Source organism: Gopherus flavomarginatus, chromosome 2 (genome assembly GCF_025201925.1).
Source record: "Gopherus flavomarginatus isolate rGopFla2 chromosome 2, rGopFla2.mat.asm, whole genome shotgun sequence".
Classification (NCBI taxonomy): domain Eukaryota; kingdom Metazoa; phylum Chordata; order Testudines; family Testudinidae; genus Gopherus; species Gopherus flavomarginatus.
The window spans coordinates 96,875,347-96,898,408 of record NC_066618.1 but is presented as its reverse complement, the minus strand read 5'-3'; the positions used below and the strand labels follow the sequence as shown (position 1 = coordinate 96,898,408).

General features: G+C 40.2%; 1 protein-coding gene across 3 annotated transcripts in view; it reads left to right on the top strand.

Moving 5' to 3' along the window:
• The window catches only part of GLI3 (GLI family zinc finger 3), a 260,151-nt gene that overhangs the window by 193,286 nt on the left and 43,803 nt on the right, over positions 1-23,062 (top strand). For 2 of the 3 annotated variants that reach the window (XM_050937660.1, XM_050937658.1), the window contains exons 8-10: positions 16,003-16,219; positions 17,771-17,887; positions 19,419-19,559. In XM_050937660.1, coding sequence (XP_050793617.1) covers positions 16,003-16,219; positions 17,771-17,887; positions 19,419-19,559 — 475 coding nt within the window. The remainder of the gene's footprint in view (positions 1-16,002; positions 16,220-17,770; positions 17,888-19,418; positions 19,560-23,062) is intronic. The other variant, XM_050937659.1, reaches the window with a different exon arrangement.

Below are 23,062 nucleotides of genomic sequence, written 5' to 3'. Positions count from 1 at the left end.
AACACTCAAAATTAGCAAATGCCAGAATTAAGCCTCCCTTTGTGTTTATAATACAAATCTTTAATTACATGGTTACATACTGTTTTTTCCACAGGACCCCTGCCTCATTCAGTGCACAGGATTAGACCTATTCAGAAGATGAATCAGGGCTGTAAAGTGAAGGAGACTGTTGTCTGAACGACCCCTGCCTCATTTGTTACAGAAGTTGGAAGGTGTAGTGAATGAGGCAGGGGACAGCAGGAATGGAACGGATGACTTCCTGGATAAGGCAGTTTAATTCTGCTCTGGATAATTGGATTCTATCCATGTCTATGCCACAGAGCTCCTGTGTGATGCTGGGCAACTCACTTAAAGCAGACTTTTCACAGGTGGCCTTTAACTGTGTGGTCCTCATTTTTGGGGTGCCTGACTTGAGACCCTGGGGTCTGATTTCCAGAAGTGCTGAACATTCACAGCTTCAACGGAACTCAATGGGAGCTCTGATTTGAACATAAAAATTTCTTTATAATGCTAAGTACTCTGAAATATCAGACCCTAAGTATTTGAAATTGGGCACACAAAATTAGTGGACAATTTTGACCTTAATCTCTCTGCCTCAGTTTTCCACATATAAAAGGCGGATAATATCACTTCCTCATCTCGTGTGTGTGTGTGTGAACATAATTAAATTAACATTTGTGAACAAATCAGATACTATAGTGATGCGCACCATAGAAAAAATGATGAGGAAATTAATAATTCTGTGTCCAGTGAATAACATGCACTAAATAAAGCTTGGGATCTCGCACTGAACTAAATATTGAATAACTGGTCATTAAATGAGCACTGTCCATCCTGTGCATTGAATGAGGTAGGAGTTCTGTGGAAAAAACAGTATGTGTTCATGTATCAGAGGAGTAGCCATGTTAGTCTGGCTCTGTAAAAAGCGACGAAGAGTCCTGTGGCACCTTATAGACTAACAGACATATTGGAGCATGAGCTTTCGTGGGTGAATACCCACTTCGTCAGATGCATCCAATACATCTGTTAGTTGATAAGGTGCCACGGGACTCTTTGTCATTTTTTGTAGTATGTATTCATGTTATTAATGATTGTATCACAGTGCATGCATACAAAGGGCTGAATGAAGGTTGCATAGACAACCTTAATTCTGTCATTTCCTAACTTTCGAGTGCTTGACTTTGCAACCTTAACATTCTTTTGACATTGGGGTGCGTGTGTGTGTTTTTGTGTGTGTGCACGCATGCACAGTCATACATGATTTGTTCTAATGCAGAACCAGGCCCCACTGTGCTAGACACTGCATAAACATTTAAAAATACATGTGCTTCCCTAACGAACTTACATTGTAGGTTACAACATCTAGATGAAACAAACTGTGCTTGGGGGGGCAGGGGGATTGGGAGGTTGGGGGTGAAATAACAATGAAACAAGCCCCATCTTTTTAGTCTGTGTTTGTGCAGTGCCTCGCCCAATGAAGTCCATATTATGAGGATATTAGATGCTACTGTGATACAAAAAATAAATAATATATTAGCACAATAAGCATAGGTTATGGCTTGTCTTGTCATTGTCAGCTGGCAGTGTAATAATCTATCCTGTCTACTAGCTGCACACTTGAAAGAAGATGTTGCTATTGCTATTGTTGATAGCTAATGGAGATTCTCCTTTAGCTCACCAGCTAGAACTGATACTCTATATATTTGAAAATGCCTGTTTTACATTGCAGCTGGGAAGAATCGTGCACAAAGGAGCCAAATGAAACAACATGCAGTGAGGATAATCCTTTATTTGACATTTACTCATTTGGTTACCTTCCTCAGTCATGCAGTGCAGTACCCCTACTATAAATCGTTTGTCGGGATGCACTTATATGTAGTATCTACTACTTGAACAAATATTAGATGTTGAACTGCTGTAACACTTCTTGCTGAGAGGCAATGTGGCCTAGTAGGATGGGCTTGGAAGTGGTAGTCACTTCCCATGACATTAAGATAGCCAATTCTACTCTTTTGCAAAAGGTTATGGGGTATTTAATAAACCTAAGAGGTTAGAGCATTGCTTTTTTAGCATCCAAAAATCACCAGTAGCACAGAGCCCCTAGGATTCTTATAGCACCAAGGGTCATCAAATAAAATTCATAGGCAGTAGATTTAAAACAAGTGTAAGGAAGTACTACATCAGACAACACACAGTCAACCTGTTTAACTCAAGGGATGTGAAGGCCAAAAGTTAAAAAAAAGAATTACTTAAGTTCATGGAGGATAGGTCCATCAGTGGTTGCTAGCCAAGATGGTCAGGGATGCAACCCCATTCCCTGGGTGTCCCTAAACCTCTGACTGCTAGAAGCTAGGTCTGTGCTACAGGGGATGGATCACTCAAAAAATTGCCCTGTTGTGATTCCTCTCTCTGAAGCATCTGGTACTGGCCACTGTCAGAAGACAGGATACTGGGCTAGAGGGACCATTGGTCTGATCCAGTATGGCTATTCTTGTGGTACCATTTTTGCCAAGTCACTCTTCAACATCTGGGCCAAACCCTGCTCCCAGTTGCACTTGCTTCCATCAGGAGTAGCTCCACTGACCATGATGGAATTACTCTGCATCTCACAAGTTTAACTGAGGGTGGAATTTGGCCACATAACCGACCTTAAAATTGATTTTTGTGTTTGTTCAGGAGTCCTCTGGGATCTTTTCCAATGATTGCAAGGAGCTGAGAAAACACAGCAGCTCTTTTTCCCTAGGATCTGCTCCTCTGCCCCTCAATTGTATATGTGATTGGAGCAGAAAAGTGAAATTAACAAGATCTGGTTAATTATAGCCAGAGTTTGTATGATCTGGTTAATATCACTTTGCTGCTAGGCTGAAGTGAAGCTGAACATCCTTGGAGAAGATTTAAATAGTGGGGGGAAAGGCAGGCTGAACTGTAGCATAAGTTTGAGCAGTAGGAGAAGGTATTGGGGGGTGAAGGGGGCATGAGCTGTAGCAGTGGAGGTTAGGGTTTGTGCTTCTACAAGGCACAACTGAATAGATTCCTAATAATTTCCCCTTTGCATTTAAGCTCCTTGTGTAAAGTACTAGAAGAGGGAAACTGACTAGTATTATATATGTATAAAACAACTGTAATGGGAAATTGATTAAATTCATACGATCACATATTAGTTTCCCTTTGGTGGCACATGGGGAGAGACCTGGATGCCAAAGATCAGTTTCCCTCTACACACAAAAAGAGGGACACACATCAACTGGAAAGGGGAGACTGAGAGAGAGATGATGCAAATGAGAGTAACGTGGACTGAAAGTGAGGCCATCTCAGAGGATAATCTGTCCTCAGTGAAGTTCCCAAATCCCTCACAGTTAGAGGTACGTGAACATCATGAGGCATGAGATATTATATCCCTTTTAAAATTATTTTTAGCATTAGATATTATAACACTGGATATTCATTTTATCCAGATAAAGATCCAATCTCTCTTTGAATCCTACTAAGTTCTTGGCCTCAACAACATCCTGCAGTAGTGAGATCCGCAGGCTATTTATGTACTGAGTGAAAAAAAAATGTTTCCTCCTGTCAGTTTTCAGCCTTAAATTTTACTGACTATCTCTTTGCTCCTGTGTTATGGGACACGGAGAACAGAGCTTCCCAGTCTACCTTCTCCATGTAATTATTTTATATACTTTTATCTCACCTCCTCTGATTTGTCTTTTTTGTAAAGTAAAGATTATTTTCAATCTCTCTTACGAGAGTTTTCCCAGGCCTTTGATCATTCTGGTTGGATTTCTCGGAAACCCCTGTTGTTCTACAATATCTGTTTGGAAATGGGGTGAACAGTACTTCACACAGAATTCCAGAGGAGGCCCTACTTTTGATGGCATAATATTATCTATATTCTACGTCTCGTTACTTATGCATCATCACATCTGAAAAATATATGTTGCTTACTGGAGCTGATAAAAGGCTGGACAGAATTTTATAATATGTTTGGAAATGAACAAGTGGAACACAGTATGTTTGGGGATAATTTGACAGGAATTCCTTAATGCAGGAAGTTGCACAGATCTTACTGTTTGCATAGGTAGAAAGACACACTCACACACCAGGTAAGAGATTTTAACTCTACAAGCTTTAAAGGTGTTTTGCCATATTATTATTCATCTTTATTTTTAAATCTTTACAAGTCAGACATAAAAACTCACTTTGGGCTGTAAGGTCTCTGGCTAGTAGTGTGTAATATATTGTAAATAAATGGTTTAGTTTAAACCAGTATAGTCATTTTCAAGATCTAGGAGCACAGAAAAGAAACAGATGTCTCATAGGTTCATGTGTATTTTTGTGATGCTTTAAATAAGACCATAACAGCCACTTTTAGTATTCATTTATGGATTTAAACTCCCTGAGTATGCAGAGAAATAATTTGTGGACAATGGGTCCAATTTGACATTCACTTTCACCCATGCAATTCCGGTAAGCCAACTTCAGACCTGAGACAATTCCAGTGAAAAACACTTTGTTGAGAGTATATGTTCATTACTTACAAGCATGCAGGGCTTTCTCCTCCACTTTCTTGTACCATGTAACCTGAGCAAAGTGGATGTAAAGCACTACCAGAGCAGACTAGTTGCATTTTATACCCTCTTAGCACAATTATAAATGGCAGTGGAGAACTACAATAGCAACAGAAATCAAACATTTATGTAATGTTGGAAGTTGAGTCTAATCCTAGCCCTATTAAAGTGGATTTCTATCTGTAGTCTCTTCTTATGAAATCTGTATTTTACAGAATAATAAGGTTCAGTTAGATTGTTTTGGGGATTATCCGTGTTTTGCGTGGAAGGTGGTAGATGTTTTCCACACGCACAAAACAACATGGTCTCTGCCTCTAAGTCAAGCAGCATACTAAGGGTGGAGAAAGAAGGATATCAAGTGAGCATGTGTGTGCGCGCATGTGTGTTCATACATCCGTATCAGATCTCTTTGTAGTTATAATCGCTGCAGAGCAAATCACTTCAGATAGGCTAGTTTGGCAAATGTTATTGGCAGAGTTATAGCCTTTAAACTAGGTAGTGGAGCATAATATAATGGTTTTTTCCAAGAAAAAAATATAATAGTGTAGCTAAGGAATCTAATACAAAGTTTGTTTCCTATTCAGAACATAAAATATGGATGTTAAGATTAAATAACTATGAAAATATATATTTAGTGTAAAAGATTTCCTGTATATTTAATCCATGTATGCCACCTGTTTTAGGACTAAAAACCTGCTTAGCCATGAACTTAGTTTAAAAGGTGTTTGCTATAAATTTCACTGACCTACAGGTAGAGAACTAAGACAAAATACTAGAAACTTTTTCTGCTGTCTTAGAAAGCCTAGTTGAACATTCTATAGAATTCCTGGAACAAGAAAACCACATTAAGAGAAACAAATTGTGAAGAGCTAGGGTGTCAGCTTATGTAAATCAGTGTACTTCTGTTGACCTGAATGGAGCTACGCCAGTGACGATGTAGCTATACCACTATAGTCTCCATAGTGTAGACATAGTTTTACAATTATATTGAATGAAGGGCAACTATTATGCATACCAGCTTCAACGAGGTTTTACCCAACACCCAGCAGAGCAATGTAATGGCTGATGATTTAATTTGGGCTAGAGACCTTGAAGAATGCAATGAAATCCTTAGGAGGTGTTGCTGAGAGAAAAAAACATCTGACGCTGAACTTTTATAAGGTATTTTTTTAAAGTTATCTGTATTAGACATATTAGACACACACATGGTTTAATTGTTGATTCGGATAAATAAAAAACATAGTTGGATCTCTCAAACCAGAGAGATCTACGCGGATGAAAAACCATTCGGTAAGGTTAATTCCAAATCAGCCCGTGGTCAGTAAACCCTAATAGGAATTGCAGGGCATTCCCTGGCTTTATGAAAACAAACGTAAACAGGCATTTGAGAAGTTAAAAACATTGATCACCAGTTTTAAATTATTAAGGTTTAGCTAAGCCAGTTGCACATCTGTAGATGCATCTTCTGAATGACTAGGTCACTGATTCAGGAAAGCACTGAAGCACATGCTTAAGTCCATCCCTATTCACAACAGCACTAAAGCATAGGGATGCTTTTCTGAATCATTGCCTCAGTTCATTCCTAAAGCAGGAGGAGTATTCAGTTGCAATTGTATCAAGATCTCTTAACAGTGGATAAAAAAACTACATCCAGATTCAAAATGAGGGGTGAAATCTTGGCTCCACTGAAGTTAATGGCAAAGTTTCTGTTGACTCCATTGGAGCCAGGGTTTTACCCAAGCTGCTGGCAGCTCTCCTTTGTTGGTTCACTGAATCCTGCCTACCTCAGTTTCATTGCCCTTGGGTCTTTATGCAACGGTAGAGGATAGTGTGACAAAATATGTAGCTTTATCAGTACCACGCCCATCCATGGTATAATATTGCCAATCATAGTGCTGTGCCATTTATTATTTTTAAAATAACTAAAACTGCTGGATGGTAGCTGTGCTGTACAAACTTGAGGCATTCTACAGGAGTAGAGCTTAGAGAGAGAAGCAGGCAGCTTCCCCGCGACTGGCAAGCTCAGCAGAACATATATATGCATAGACTTATGGCTGTACTGCAAGCTTTTATGTAAATAAGTCCTGCTGAGACGGCTGACCTTGGAGAAATCAACCAGCTGTCTGTTTTATGAAGGTTTTGGGTGTACACCATGATCTTTGTCAAATTGCGGTCCAACGATAAGTATGTCCTTCTGTCTATCTATATGTACATAAACAACGTATATAAATAAGGAAAGAATTTTCCTAACTTTGAGTCACAGCTGTTTTGTGGCAAAATCCACAGCTGTGTCTAGAAACTGGATAACCTTGTTAATAGGACAGCCACAAAGTAGCCACAAAGTTTGGTTTTGATTATAATGTCTGTTTTTCTTCTTCTTGAAGTCAGTTCCTTAAAATTTGATGTGCTCATGTAATTGCAATGTAGTTCATTGCCCTGTTTTACCTCCAGTACAGGGTGTTTGAAACTGTAGAGAGGGGGAAGGAAAGAAAGAATATTGAAAAATAAATGTCCGGATTTTTTTTTGGTTTGTTTTTTTTCCCCCATTCAATTTGAAATATCTGTGCAAGTTAAAGTACAGTTACTATAGAGTTTTCTAACTCTTCCACAACCACTCCCCCCCCCCAAAAAAAAGGTCAATAGAAAAAAGACAAATCTACATAGTTTCCCCTTGGTTTTACTGTACAGACATTCATCTTTTTCATTCCTTTCTTTTCCCTCTCTCACAGAATTTTAGGAAAAAAATGTATTAAATATGAATTCTACAACTAAAATAGGAATAGCCCTGCATCGAGTGGTATATATTTTCTCTTCTTTACCATGCACTGTGAAGAAAGAAGCCTGTGCTTTATTCATGTTTATGTGATTGCTATTGATTATTGCCAAGATTGCCTAAAAACCAAGGCACCCAAAATCATTAGTCACTTTTGAAAAAAGTCATTGGTTTTGAATAGTTTTGGATTTCTAGGTCTCAAAATAACTACTTTTAGGAGGCTTTTTTTACACCAATACTTTTAGGTCTGCCACGACTGATACATTTTAGAATTAAAAGTGATTAAATCTATGAAAAGATTAAAATGTTCTGCAGACTTAAGTCATATTTTTTAACTTTTCCCTTGATGCATGCATGCAAGGGTTGGCTGACCCAACCACTCTGCAGGGTCTATAGCAACAGGAGCCTTCTTTGTTCACTTGTGAGATTTTTATTTTATTTCACATTGTCTGTATAATCTGTATTTAGCTATTTGTTCAGTCTTGGAGAACGGGTATCTTAGCTCTTTGGCGGTAGGTGTTTAACAATCTCAAAGCTGGAAAAACTGGCTCAGATTTTGCGATCCTTTTCATTTTCAAACCGTCCTGTCCCTTTTTCCCTGTTTTTAACAGTCATAAAATAGCAACAACACATTTCTTATACACTGCGCAGCAGTGAGTCAGGTTACATACCCAGTAACATTAGTAATGTCAGCGTGGAGTAATCCAACACGCCCCATGCACAGCAATTTTAAAAACAGTTTTAAAGAACACTGTGGGGCTAACTCATATAAAATGTAAAAGCAGCAAACAGTCCTGTGGCACCTTATAGACTAACAGACGTATTGGAGCATGAGCTTTCATGGGTGAATGGCACCTTATAGACTGACAGACGTATTGGAGCATGAGCTTTCGTGGGTGAATACCCACTTCATCGGATGCTCATGCTCTAATACATCTGTTAGTCTATAAGGTGCCACAGGACTCTTTGCTGCTTTTACAGATCCAGACTAACACGGCTACACCTCTGATACATCATATAAAATGTGTCCATCATTTTCATTAGATTTTTTCTCACTTGGTACACAGCATTTTGCTAAAAGACACCAATTGCCTATGTATATATATATATGTGTGTGTGTGTGTATACAGTGTAATCCCATCACACATGGTCTGTAGCAGTGGTGGGCAACCTGTGGCTTGTCAGGATAATCCTCTGGCAGACTGCGAGACAGTGTTCACATTGACCGTCCGCAGGCACGGCCACCCGCAACTCCCAGTGGCCGCGGCACGTCCCTGTGGCCCGCGCCACTTTTCACAGCTCCCAATGGCTAGGAATGGCAAACCACAGCCACTGGGAAATGCAGGCTGCCACGCCTGTGGGCAGTCAAAGTAAATACTGTCTCGCGATCTGCCAGCAGATTATCCTGTTGGGCCACAGGTTGCCCACCATTGGTCTATAGGGAACCCAAATTACAGCATGTATACTCTACATAGGAAATCTGTGATATTAGCATTTGAATGCACAAGTTGTGGCTGAATATTCAAGATCCACTAAAATACCTTCAATTTCCAAGTACTCTAATTTAACCAGCCATTAGAGGCATTCCCCATTTAATAGGGGTAATGGGTCAGTTAACATTTAGTAAAACTTCATTGAGGCCTATTGCATGAGCAATATCCATGCTGCTTCATCACTATCTGATCAGATTCTACTCTAGATTTGGTTTCTGTTCACAAGGTTTCTATTCACAAGGTGTAATAAAGTAAACAGTATCAACATAGATATAAAAGGTTAAGTCACAGTCTGAGTCATTGGGGACGAGAAGGACTCTGCCCCGGAGACAGCTCACTGAGCCATTCTATCTGAGACAGCCAGATTGTCTTAGAGGGCACTGGGAAAGTACATGGCCTTGATTACAATGTCTCTGAATGACTGTGAGCTCCTCTACATGCTGTCTTCAGTCTGCTGGCTGAAAGACTAGGCCATAGCCCCATCACTGCCCATCCACACTAGGGTGTATAGTGACATGGCTGGTATTAGGTCCTTAGGCAAGGGAGAACCTGGACCTGGGATTGTGGTTGTCCACTGAGCAGGAGTGAGAGCTCTTGGCGCCCTCTCGTCTCTTGCACAGTCCCATAGAAGCAGCCACAATCTTGCCCCTGTAGTATATTCTTGGGATTTGTTTTTTAAAAGTTCCCTGTTGCTCCCGGCCTATGTGCACTAGGGTTATGCATCTAAATGTAGTCAGTATTTGCACAATGGTTTGAACGTGGAAAGTGCTATGTAAGTGTAAAGTACTCTTGTTATTACTATTACTATTATTATCAAGCAGGACTTTTAGTCAGTGCAGTGGTGCCCAAGCTTTTCCCGTCTCATCCTCTCCCTCAAGACCAGTAATGGAATCTGTCCGCAGCCCCCCTCCATTACTGCACAGTTGGCTCAGCAGTGGATCTTGGGCTGAAAGCGGAGCTGGGGGCTGAACTGGGGATGGGGGAGGAGGTGTTCGTAGAGGCAGAGCTGGCCTGGGGGTGGAGAGGGAATGAGGGCAGAGCTGGGGTGGGGCCGGAGCTATGTTGCGGGCAGAGCATGGCTGGGTGGCATTCCTCCCATCTCCCATTGAGGCTGGCCCATGCCCTGCTGCATGGCCCCCCAAACATTCCTCTGCACCTCGTAGGGGGGCATGCCCCACTGTTTGGGGACCACTGCATTAGTGCCATGTGGATTATTACAGAAGGGAATGCTTTAAAAACACGCACAGTATATTACATGATGCGGAATTACAACAGAGAGAAGACAAACCTTAGGAAAAAAACATCAGTCTTTAGGAGGTCAGACTAAGAGAAGACATTGCAAACACTAAGCATCCAGGAAGAATAGGGTGATGAAAGGGGAGGTGGAGGACAACTCTAGTAATTGAATGATTTTTTTTTTTAGGCAGGTGAGTGAAGGGCTTCTGCATCAAAACGTGCTACACACAGCCTTCAGCGAGAGAGTTCCTTGAGAACAAAAGCAGCATAATGAAAAAGTATGAGCTTGATGTGAGGTCTTTCAACCATACAAACATTTTGTCTTGGCCCCTGGTAGGGACAGATGAGATGAACCAGATGATTTGGAGGGTGTTGTTTTGAAAGGGCAACAGGAAAAAAGTCAATAGCCTTGCCTTGATCCCCTGCAATAAGAGAAAGCAATGAGAGGCAGGATTTCTGGACTTGTTAAACTTGCGACATGCTAATTAAGATTCAGGAAATCCATTCCAGATTCTCATTCAGCGTTAGCAATTTTGTGTATCCAGATTTTTTTTTACTTCACCATCAACTGTATTGTTCAGTAGTCTAAGTGATTTCTCAAAGGCAGCAAAGAGCTGCTACTCTCTGTTCTCTAAGATCCCTCTCATCCTTTCTGCTTCCATCCCACCCTTTTCCAAATCATAAAGATCAACCAAACCCTCCTGATGACAGCATCTTATGTAAAGATGACCTTGAGCCCAGCCAGTTCATCTTGTCTATAAAGTGGTCTTCAGAAACAGTTGGAGAGAATTGTTCTGAGGCAGGAGTCTGAGCTAGTTAGGATGTCAACTTCATGGCTCTACAGAGATTGCCATTTTGAGTAGTTCCACTGAGATCTACTAACTAATTGATAACCTTTCTTCCTAAGCTGCCTCACTAACTACTGGTTGTTTCAGTCTGAGATGCCTGAATTTTGGAGACTGAGGGAGTGGAATCACTGGCAGAGAAACAGCTGATGCAAGTGCACAGATGTCCACTCAGCTTAGACTAGGGTTTCTGAACCCAAGGGTTACAACCCAAACGAGGGTTACCAGAATGCGCAAAAGGGTCACGGGGCAGCTGGGCTCAGTTCTTCTCTCTGGGTGTTGCAGGTTGGTGCACATGATTACAGTGCTGCTCAGGTTTGGCCCAGCTTCCCGGCCGTTCTGATGATAGGAGGCTGGCCAGGCCAAATCTGAGTGGTGTTTTGACCCCATGTCCCTGGGGGGTGACTCCATGCAACACCACTCCCATAGATTTGTCCCAGCCAGCCCCCCTCAGAGGAGCTGGGGCAAACCCAAGCGGCACTGCAACTCTGGAGGTTGTGACGCCCTGAGCGGGAAGCCAAGCCTATGTTGATTTAAACAATTGAGAGCACCTTTGGTCTGCATGTTAACTAGATTATATCTGTCATACTAGAAGCCTCCCTCAGAACCTAAGCCACTGTTAAAACATCATGGACTGGGATAGGAGCCAGGAGAGAGTAGTTGGTATCATGTACTCTTATAAGTGCCACCTCTTGATGTATCCCCACCCCACAGCCTGGCAACACCACATCTTCCATACTTCCTTTCCTGTCCCCTCCAGCTCCTCTCTGATTTATCCTTCCCCAGAGCTGTGTGATTCCAGCTTTCTCATGCCATCCACGCATCTCCAGCCCCTTCTTCCCAACCCCTTCCCCCAACCCCCCACTTTACCCTCTGTCCCTCATGGATTGTCTGTCTGGGCTGTTTGCTTTTGGGGCCTTCAGATTTCAGCCCCTTCCCCCAGACTCCTCAGTCCTTAGATCATTCCTCTAGCCTCACACTGAATCCCTACACCCTTCTGCCCACCAGTTCCTTCCCAGAACTCCCAACTTCTTCCTCACCAAGCCCCCGGCCTCCCTTATCTCCACACTTCACCTCCCGGCCTCTAAATTGCCCCCCCAACCTCTTACCCAGGGGCTGTGTGTTTGTATGTGTGTGTGTTTTTTGGGAGTGTCTTGGCTCACAATCTCTCCCCCTCCCCAGTTGTTCATATGTGGCTGGAGAGTCTGGAATTTTAGCTCTGATACCCCCACTCTCCTGCTGGACCCTTATGCGGAGGGGCAAATATGTGAGTAGAAGACTTTAGTGTTTTGTAGTCTCGTAGCTTATGTGAAACGGTTTAACACTGAATGAAATGTTATGAAGTCCTGAACAGTTGAATCACCATGTTTGATGTGTATAATTCAAATTTCAGGGAGAAAGTCCACACTAAAAACCTGCACTGGGGCCCATCTTTGTGTTCTTCTGCCACTGGGTGGAATATGTGTTGTCAGGCAGCACATGAAAATCATGATATCTTATTCTCAGTTCTTGCAGTAGGGTCCTGTATAAAAGTGAGAAAGTACAGAGACAAGGATTCTTCCTCTTTCCAGCCTCACTCCCCTGCTGAGTTTTTTTTTTTTAGAGCTTCTTATGATATTGCTACCTTCCAATGTACACCACGTGCTACGAAGATGGAAAAAGAGTCTGTTTTGTCTGCCATTCTGCTAGTTGGCTGTCCAACTTGCAATCTGGCAAACAACTTTGAAATGCCAAGTTTAAGTATATTCCTATGAAAGAGTTAAGTCAACAAGTCATGTCCTCTATTTGAAGAAAGTGGGTGAATACAGAGGGCCTTATGGGACAACATGGTGGCCATTGTAAGTCATTTGCATTATTCATGTTGGATATTTTACAGTCACATGGATATGTGTGGGTTAGTCAAAGCAGATGCGAAGAAAGAACATCTCTGTAGGCTAGGGTTTATCATTTTCATTCATCCTACTGGTGGGTGGCAGCTAGGGCCATCTTTGAATTGTACTTGGGAGAAAAAAGCATACAACACATCTACTGTTTCCTTTTTAAAGTGCCCATTTCCCTAATGAAATGAAAAGTGTCTGATGAAAAGTGCTGTATAAGAGCTAGGTGGCATTATTTTTAATATTATTATATTGGGGAACATCAATATAAAATGCAGTAGCACAGTCTGACTGCATTCAACAAACCATTGGGAGTCTTTCCAAATTTGGAGCGGTGTCCATTAGTTTAGAAGTCATCTTAAAGTTGGAAGTAAGATACAATGTTTATGTTGTTTTCATTTATGTGAAATGAGGAGTGGAACGTGGTAATGGTTGGCTAAAAGAAGGCCCTACTTAGGTGTGTGATCCTCTCTTTGGAGGGATTAAGTAGAGAATATTACAAATGTTATTTGCTGAGCTCCAATAACTATAAGTGAACAAGTTGCTCAGGAGCAGTGAGTGCAAGTAGGGCTCGCTAGTGGTGGTCTTGCAGTTTCTTTACTGTCCCACAAAGATCCAGATCCAAAGGTCCGACCTTGACATTCTACTGACAGTGTGTCAGGGTACTGATATCACAACAGCCATACTACCTCATCAAAGGAATCCCTGTTTGGATTGCAGGCTGTCCAAAAGAACTGCACCATTTCTTTTAGGGCTAAATTTCACTCTAGGTCAGAGGTGACCATGTGTCAAAGGCAGCAACATATTCATTTTTGAGAACAGATTTTAGCCATTAATATCTTGTGGATTAAAACTAAGACTACCTTTTTTTTAGCATGTAGGATGTATAGTGACCAAAGTTTTCAAATCTGGGTGCCTAAAGTTAGGTTCCTAAATTTATATTTAAACACCGAAGTGGCTGGATTTCCAAGCGTGCTGAGCACCTGCAGCTCCCATTGAAGTTAATTTTTATTTAAACTGGTGCAGGTGAGAAGAGGATCAAGCCATTTGTGTCCGTACACGTTAAGTAAATATTATTATTTATTCCCAGAACACACAAGCAATAAAATACCAAGCACTTAATTCAAATTATTTGAGTATTGCATTTGTTGACCCAGAAGAACTGGGTAACATCCTTGGTACTGTATACCTAATTTTTGGACTAGGTATGACTTTGGACCTCCACCTGATTAATCTGTAGTATCTATAGAAACATAAATGCATAGTAGGGATACACAACTGCTGTTTCAGACTGGTGTGTGACATTGTAATTGTATGTTATTTTTAATGAACAGAACAGTGTAGTTACACTTAGTAATGTGTGTTCACTAAAAGGGAAAAGGGATGTTAAATCATTGTGTTCTTTGATGAATGGCTTGTACACTGAAGAATAAATTGAACAAACTGGCATAGAGCTCAGTGAACATGAAATCAGCTATTAGAAGAAAGCTTGTGAACAAATTCTGAGCCTGATATGCATCTTTTGATTAATGTCCTATCAATCATCCATAGTGGCTACCTTAACTAAGTCGTGCTGTAATCATTCATGGTTGCTTACAGGACCACTGGCAGGGACTATAGAGCTGCAATAACTGAATATTATTACTGATTTCTCCCTAACTCTTGCTGTGAACAATTACTGTTTTCACTACGTTCCTGCCTCCCTTTATTAAAATAATACAATGCAAAATGAAAAGAGAGTTCCTCAAAGAGTGGTAAAATTCTCCCAGGGTATTTGCAGTGATATTCTGTCCTAAATAGGCAAACTATTGTAATGGGGAGTTTTCACCAGGAATAATAGTAATGTAATCACATTGAAGCCGTCTCTTTATGGATTGTAGTCAAACAGACAAAATGTATAGTCAGATTAATGAACACAGACCATCTGTAGAATTATTACTTAAAATGGTTGAAATGATTTGAATTATTTTTTATCTCAATGTTTTCAGTTAATGTGCTTAACAGTAACAGTAATTAAGACTCCAGACTTTAAATTTGCATTAAATCCACCTCTGACATTACAAGAAACCTTGATTCTTGCAAGTTTTTTTTTTTTACACACGCACATGCCCAAATGTTTTTAATTTGCCAGACTCTTTTAATTGATTCTTTTTAAGAGAAAGAAAAAAAAATTAAAAATACATTTTTGGTGAATATACTTTTTTGTTTTGTTTTGTTTGGCCAGTGTGATTGTAAGCTATTGGCAAATGCTTGCAAGAATATCCTATGGCCTTGTCAGAGGATTTAGCTCCAAACAATTCATTTCTAAAGCATGGCACCAAAAAATGATTTGGCACTACCTACTAGTAGAGAGGTCTTTAGACCACAGTGTAATTTCCTCAGAACTCACTGTAGTCTGGGAAATACAACGGGGTAATGAAGTGATGACAGGTATTAGCATGCATAATGGGCTTTAATAGACATTTAGTGTTGTTTAACTAGAAGAGGAGAAGTGCTTTCCCATTGGAATATTTCTACATTGAAACACATGGATCACCAATTTCAGAGGGGAAAGGTTATTCCATCAGTTTCTGTAACCAAACGGCACTGATGGAAATTCTTTAGGTGACATTCTGGATGAACTGAGCTTTCCATCTTTCTAAACAAATGAGTGATATGACAAGCATGTTGTTCAAAACACATTTAACCAATTGATTTTCTCTCCTCTTGTAATAAGATCTGGAGACATATGAACGAGCATAGCATGAGCCAAGACTAAAGGAATTGCTTCATACACAAGAACATACAGCACCACTTATCAATAAAAGTACTAGAAAACATGTAATTGCCCATTCTTTAGCTTTATATAAAGTTTGTTATTGTAATAAATAGCTGTTATTGAACTGCTTGCTTTTTATTTCAGATTTCCTGATTTTTATTTCAGGCACTTTCTATGTATTGTTGGTAAATGGGAGTCTTTTTAATGGAAAGGTAGAAACATTATACTTTGCTATAATATCGTTTTTGCTCTCAGTAATCAATTTAACCCAGCTCTGGATTTAGTAGCAATGTTTGTCATTTGTTGAGGGTGGGAGGGAGGGAGAAGAGAATAAGAGGGAAAGGGATAGCTTTTTGCCTATGCTAATTTAATAGCGGGAAATGTAAACTACCTGTACAACTCAACACAACAATGGTCCTCATCTCTTTTTTTGTTTGTTTTTCTCCTAAATTCAGTCCTGCTCTGAGTTTCACTTACCCTCCCACACCGGTATCCCTCCAGCAAATGCATCAGCAAATTATAAGTCGTCAGCAAACCCTAGGTTCGGCCTTTGGACACAGCCCTCCACTCATCCATCCTGCCCCAACTTTTCCTACCCAGAGACCTATCCCAGGCATCCCTAGTGTCCTGAACCCTGTCCAGGTCAGCTCTGGTCCTTCCGAGTCCACGCAGGTGAGAGCAAACAAAAGAAACCTTTGCACCTTGTTAATGTAAAAAATAAAACAAATCACATTGTCATGTTAGCAATTAATCACTATAGTCACTGAGAACCTTGGATAACAACTTTCTTGCGGCTATGGCATTTGCAATCCTTTATTATAAATCAGAGGAGTGTATCTGTGATTTCTGATTGGTAGAATGCTTTCTGTCTCTCATAAATATTTCAGTGACTCCTCGTTCCCAGCTGCCGCTCCTGAATCAGACAACATAATCCAGGTGGGGAATGGGGGAGGAGGGAAATCATGTAAGAAGCCACAGCACTTTAAAGATAGGAACTGCTCATTCCCAAATCAGGCTAAATATAATGACTATACAGATGTAGGGTGACAGTCTATTCTGCTGCACAGTATAAATCCAGAGAAACTCCACTGATTACTTAAGGTTTTTGCTGATTAGTGCAGAATTTGATTCACTGGACCTGGATTCATCATTGTAGTTGCACTGACACATAACTGGAGTAATGCAGTAGTGAATCAGGCTGATGTTTTGGATTCATTATGGTTTATGTTGTTGTTATTAATCATTATTTGTTTTTATCATGGCCTAGGATTGGTTCCTTATTGTTTTGGATGCTGCAAAACTTGAAGCTAAATCCTGCAAGTGGATCTACCTGGACAAATCCCTGCAGTGCTCCCGTTGATTTTAATGGGGCTCCAGGCAGGTTCAGAGATGCACCCAGCAGATCCGCTTGCAGGTCCTAGTATTCAGAACAACCAGGGCCAGCCTTACGGGTGGGCAACATGAGCAACTTCCCAGGGCACCGTGGTCAGAGAGGTGCCATGGTCAAGGGGCAGGAGGGCCTGGGATATGAGGCTGCGGAAGGGAGCTTGTGGCAATGGGAGGGATGCAGTGGGGGCCAGGGGCCATTTTGCCTGAGGCCGGCCCTGAGAAGAGCCTGAGAAACAGGATGTGAAATCCTGGCCCCACAAATATCAGTGGAAGTTTTGCTGTTGACTACAGTGGAGCCAGGAGTTTCTCCCGAGATTTTTTGGCCTATGGTTTTCTATTAGCTCTCAGATCTTCTCCTTATTCCTCCGCTATAATTATCAGAAAAATGTTGAGATTCTATCTATAGATGTAAAATAAAATATAAAGCCTTTCTTATAAGTAAAACTTTCATTCTTCTCATGTTGATTGCAGCTAATGTACAGTGATCTCACATTTCAAAATGGTAATCGCCTTTTGAAGTCCTAATTGTGTGGAATATTGACTCCTTATTACCTTTCCCCATCCTCACAAAAGCAGCAATGGTTTATAATAATGAATTAATTACACAGAGTATATTCACTTATATTTTTTTCCTTCTCCATTACAAGTTTGAGTGATGCAGCTATTCTGCAAGTTAATGCTATGTAATTGAACACAGTATAATGGTATAGCCAATATATTAACAATCTAGCATCTCCAAATAAAGTCGCTTAGCGGATGCTGCATATTTCTGTTTGGAGCTCTGTGTATTTATCGCAGTCTAATTTTGTCTTTTTGGGGGAACAATACCTGCAGCAGAATAAACCCACAAGTGAATCTGCAGTGAGCAGCACCGGGGATCCAATGCACAACAAGCGTTCCAAGATAAAACCAGATGAGGACCTCCCTAGTCCAGGTGCAGGAAACATGCAGGTACAGCATGCAGGTTTCATTAATCAGATTTTCATCTCACTGCCAGACAGAAGGCACATCTTATCTGTAGCACGTTTTAAGGCTTTCCACCCCTTTGTAGCCCTTGGCCTAGCATACATGGATATGCACACACACACTGTGTCAGTCCATAATACCAAGGGATGATTACAGAATCAAATGTAAACAATTATGACCTGGTTTGTTTTATATTTTTTGCTGGGAGATGGGGTGGGGTGAGATTTGCATCTGTGTGTGTCTTTAGAGGAGTTTTCAATCTTCTGTTTGCTGTGGTGTATTTGGTGATAAAAGGTGAACCTGAGGCACTTAAGCCCTGCTTTAGCAGAGTATTTAAACATGTACTTAAAGTTACGCACATGCTTAAATCTCATGGACTTCGCGTGTGCTTAAGTGCTTTGCAGATTCAGAGTTTCAGCATATGATTCTGATCTCATTTGCAATGCTTTTTTACCAGCATAACTCACTGACTTCGGTGGAGTTACTTCTGATTTGCACCAAGTAGGTGAGATCAGAATCAGGTCCTCGGTCTTTTCACTGAATCCATAAAACCAAAACCAAAGCCCATCTAAATCCTACATGGGGGTTTGAAGTGGAAAATAGCATGTCTTCATAATCTGAAACAAATGTTTAGAAAGACTCCTGACATCTGACTCTTAGCCTGAGCAAATAGCAAGCTGGGGAGAATGAGGCTTTGCTAGGAACTGAAGCTATACATTAAAAAACAACCTCCTACCATACACATACACACGTTGTGGGGAAAAAACAAATGAATCCAATCCTGAAAATGATCAGTCTAATTTTGGAAGAAGTTTCACATTCCGAGCCTATGATGGGATTCAGAATTGAAGTACATTTTAGATTGCTGATGATCTCGCTTGCAAGCACAGCCATAGTATTTGATCCCAGTTCTGATCCCCTTACTCATACTGCATAATATCTCACTCAGTAATAATCCCATTGAAACAATTGGGATGACCCATATCATTAATCCAAGGATTAGAAGCAGGCCCTTTATGATTTTATTCTAATTTATTTCATTGTGACTCCCCGTTATTTTTTTAAAGGAGTTTTGAGCCTTCCCCTCCCTTCTTCCCCTCACCCTCTTCCACCTCTAATTGGTATTGAATGCCAGCAGGTTTGAATAATTTGGGACATGTTCTGCCTTTTCTCCTCCTCTTCTACCAGTTCATGTAAGAAGGCACCATGTGAGGAGGTTCCTGCAGAAATGATCTGCACTGGATACTTCTGGAAAATATATTGTTAAAAAAGGGAGCCAGCTCTTAGAGAAATAGCCTATCTCCAATGTCTGGTTTACAAGGCCCACTCGGGGCTTTTGTGTTTTATCTAAATGTGGGTAATGAACTGAATCAAGAGTAAATTAATCCAAACTGGGCTTTTCGTACTGTACCTTTCCCTTAATGTTGAAGTAATTCATCTTTCTGTCCCCTCTTTATCAGAGTTTCTTCTTGCCTCTCTTCACATGTGGATTGTTTTTTGTTATTTTTTTCCCCAGGAACAGCCAGAAGGACTGACCCTTGTAAAGGAGGAAGGGGACAAAGATGAAAGCAAGCAGGAGCCCGAAGTGGTCTATGAGACGAACTGCCATTGGGAAGGCTGTTCACGAGAGTTTGACACGCAGGAACAGCTAGTGCATGTAAGTTAATGGTATTCAGGAACTGGGTTTTAAAACTATGTGACCTTTTTCATGGGGGTCAGGTTCTCTGACCCTGTGCTGAGTCAAGTTTCTTAGCTAACAGCGTTGCAAACTGGAGAAGGGTTTATGAGTTTCTGAGAATAAAGAAAACTGTGAGCCAGAGTGCTTGACCTGTTCAGTCAGCTAAAGCTTAGTGTAAAATTCAATAAAGTCTTCAATAGAGAGTGTAATGGCTCTGAGCCTGTAAGCCAGCAAACACTATTTTGAGTTAGAGACTTTGATAGTTATTGAGTAATAGTAAGCTGGACATGAATTATTATTAACCTTTACCCGAGTTTTTTTTTTTCCCTAAAGGGATTATAACAATAGAAAGAGGAGAAGGGGAAATTCTTCCCTCCCCCTAAGGATTTACAGTTTATTTTATGTATCAATTTACTGTTGTATGTGCACTGAAGTGGATTACTTGGCTGGATATGTATAAACTGGGTGACTGCCATCCCTTGAATTAAGGCAAATCTTGTAGCCTTATTCATTCCAGTTCAAAGGTTAGTCACACACGCACACACCCAACCAACACAATTTTGTTTGCATTGTTTACAACTGTGTTGCACACTTGGCTAAAATTTGCACCATCAAACTTAAGAATCTCTCTTAGCAAACACTCTCTTCCCCTATTTCTAGCCCACGGCAACTCTATTGACTGTACCTGTGTTAAATAATGAAATAGCCAAATAGTAGAACTATTTTAATGATGAACTTTTAAAAAACAATCTCCTGGGCCCTGACTGGGGATTGAGATGCAGACCAATGTTACCAGATGAAGAGAACAGAGCATCAAAACCTTGCTGCTTCATGAAAAAGTACCATATACAGTGCTGTATATTATGAATAATTCGTTCTTTTATCGGGCCTATAGTATTAAAATAAGCCTGTTGATAAATGTACATTTTTCCAGGTTTTTTAATACATTCTAGTGCACTATAGGCCAAACTATGTGCTGGTGCAAATTGATAGATTGGTGTCAATGGAGCTATACCCATCTACACTGGCTGAAGATATTGCCCAATACGACTAAGGCTGCATTAGCAATTTTCCATCAAGACATATTTACTAGTAACAAATTTGTGATGCAGAAATTATTGCTGAATCACAGATTAGAATATGGCAAGTTGTTCAAACTAAAATTTATTTTAGTGACGTTATATTTCCACATTTTTACACAAGTGTAGTGGGATTTTTTTTTTGAGACCATATGAATTATTCTTGAGCAGAGGTGTAATTTTTTTTTAATGAAGAGCGACTGTTTCAGCAGAAGCCACAAAGATTTTGAGTTTAGAAAATTAGGCCCCAATCCTGCAATTGATTGTTTGCAGACAGACTGTTGCAGTTACTAAAACACCCCCTTGAGTTCAATACGGTTCTATATGGCTGCAGCAAACTACATATATGCTGATGATTGCAAGATTGGAGTAATAGGATGCCTGAAAAACATTTCTGAATATTCAGAAATGATCCAATGTTGATGATGAATCATTTCCACCAGAATGTTAGAACTAAAAGAGAAAGGCAGATTAAAAATGCCTTTAGTAGTGAAAAGAGAGGAAAGTTGAAATTTTAAAATTGTAGACATACAATCTAATTGAACTCTCTTGTGCATGTCATATAGCTAACATGTTATAGTTTTAAGTGGCACTGCAATGTGAGATTTTAAAAGTGGATATTGTTACTGATCTGATTTGTAGAGGGACCCATTACATTGGTAAGAGCCAGCAGCAAGAATTACATGGAAATAGAATGTCTCTTATGTTTGAAAGTGATGCTAGTATTTGATATGGGACCTCACAGCATTACAAAGAAAAAAATTCTCTGTGGCAGGGATTGTGTCTTCAGATGTGTCTGGACATGCTTAGTACAACAAGGTCACAATTCTGATTGGGGTCTCTCAACACAAATGAAATAATAAGAGCAATAATAGTAAATAATAATTATAACTGCCACTTCAAAGCAGTACAAATCAAACTACCAGAGTCAGCATGATCCAGTATATAGAACACTGACCTGGGAGCCTATTCCCACCTCTGATATTGATCTGCTATCAGATTTTCAAAGGTTTTTAGGCGCCTAATAGCTAAGAAAATCTGGCCCTTCTGCTCCCTGAGCCTCTGTGTCCCACTTTTGTCTCTCATAGATTGTGAGCTCTTTGGAATAGAGACTGTCTCTTACTATGTGTACAGACAGCACGTAGCACAATGGGACCTAGCTCTCTGCGAGGTCTAAGCACTTCTTTAATGGATATAATAAATACTTACAACTGGGAATTTGGCCAACCGCATTTAATAAAAACAATATTAATGACAGGAGGAGATTTTCAAAGGTGCAAATTGCATTTATGTGCTTAATTCCCACTGAAGGAGTTAGATACCTAATTAGTATTTGGACTAGGGATGTGAAGTAATCGCCGTTAACTCACACGATTAACTCAAGAAAACTAATCACGATTAATCACACTTTTAACAATAGAATACCAATTGAAATGTATTAAATATTTTTGGATGTTTTTCTACATTTTCGATATTGATTTCAGTTATAGCACAGAATATAAAGTGCACAGTGCTCACTTTATATTATTATTTTATTACAAATATATGAACTGTAAAAATGATAAACAAAAGAAATAGTATTTTTCAATTCATCTCATACAAGTACTGAAGTGCAGTCTCTTTATCGTGAAAGTATAACTTACAAATGCAGATTTTTTTTTGGTTACATAACTGCACTCAAAACCAAAACAGTGTAAAACTTTAGAACCTACAAGTCCACTCAGTCCTATTTCTTATTCTGCCACTCGCTAAGACAAACACGTTTGTTTACATTAAGGAGAGAGAGTGCTGCCTGCTTCTTATTTACAATGTCATCTGAAAGTGAGAACAGTTGCTTGCATGGCACTTTTGTAGCCAGCGTTGCAAAGTATTTACATGCCAGATATGCTAAACATTCGTATGCTCCTTCATGCTTTGGCCACCATTCCAGAGGACATGCTTCCATGCTGATGATGCTCATTAAAAAAATAATGTATCAATTAAATTTGTGACTGTACTCCTTGTGGGGGAGAATTGTATGTCTCTTGCTCTGTTTTACCCACATTCTGCATATATTTCATGTCATAGCAGTCTAAGATGATGACCCAGCACATGTTTGTTTTAAAAACACTTTCACAGCAGGTTTGACAAAACGCAAAGAAGGTACTGATGTGAGATTTCTAAAAATAGCCACAGCACTCGACCCAAGGTTTAAGAATCTGAAGTGCCTTCCAAAATTTGAGAGGGATGAGGCATGGAGCATGCTTTCAGAAGCCTTAGATGCGAAAACTACAGAACCCACACCACCAAAAAAGAAAATAAACCTTCTGCTGGTGGCATCTGATTCAGATGATAAAAATAAACGTGCGTCAGTCCACTCTGCTTTGGATCATTATTGAGCAGAACCCCTCATCAGCATGGAAG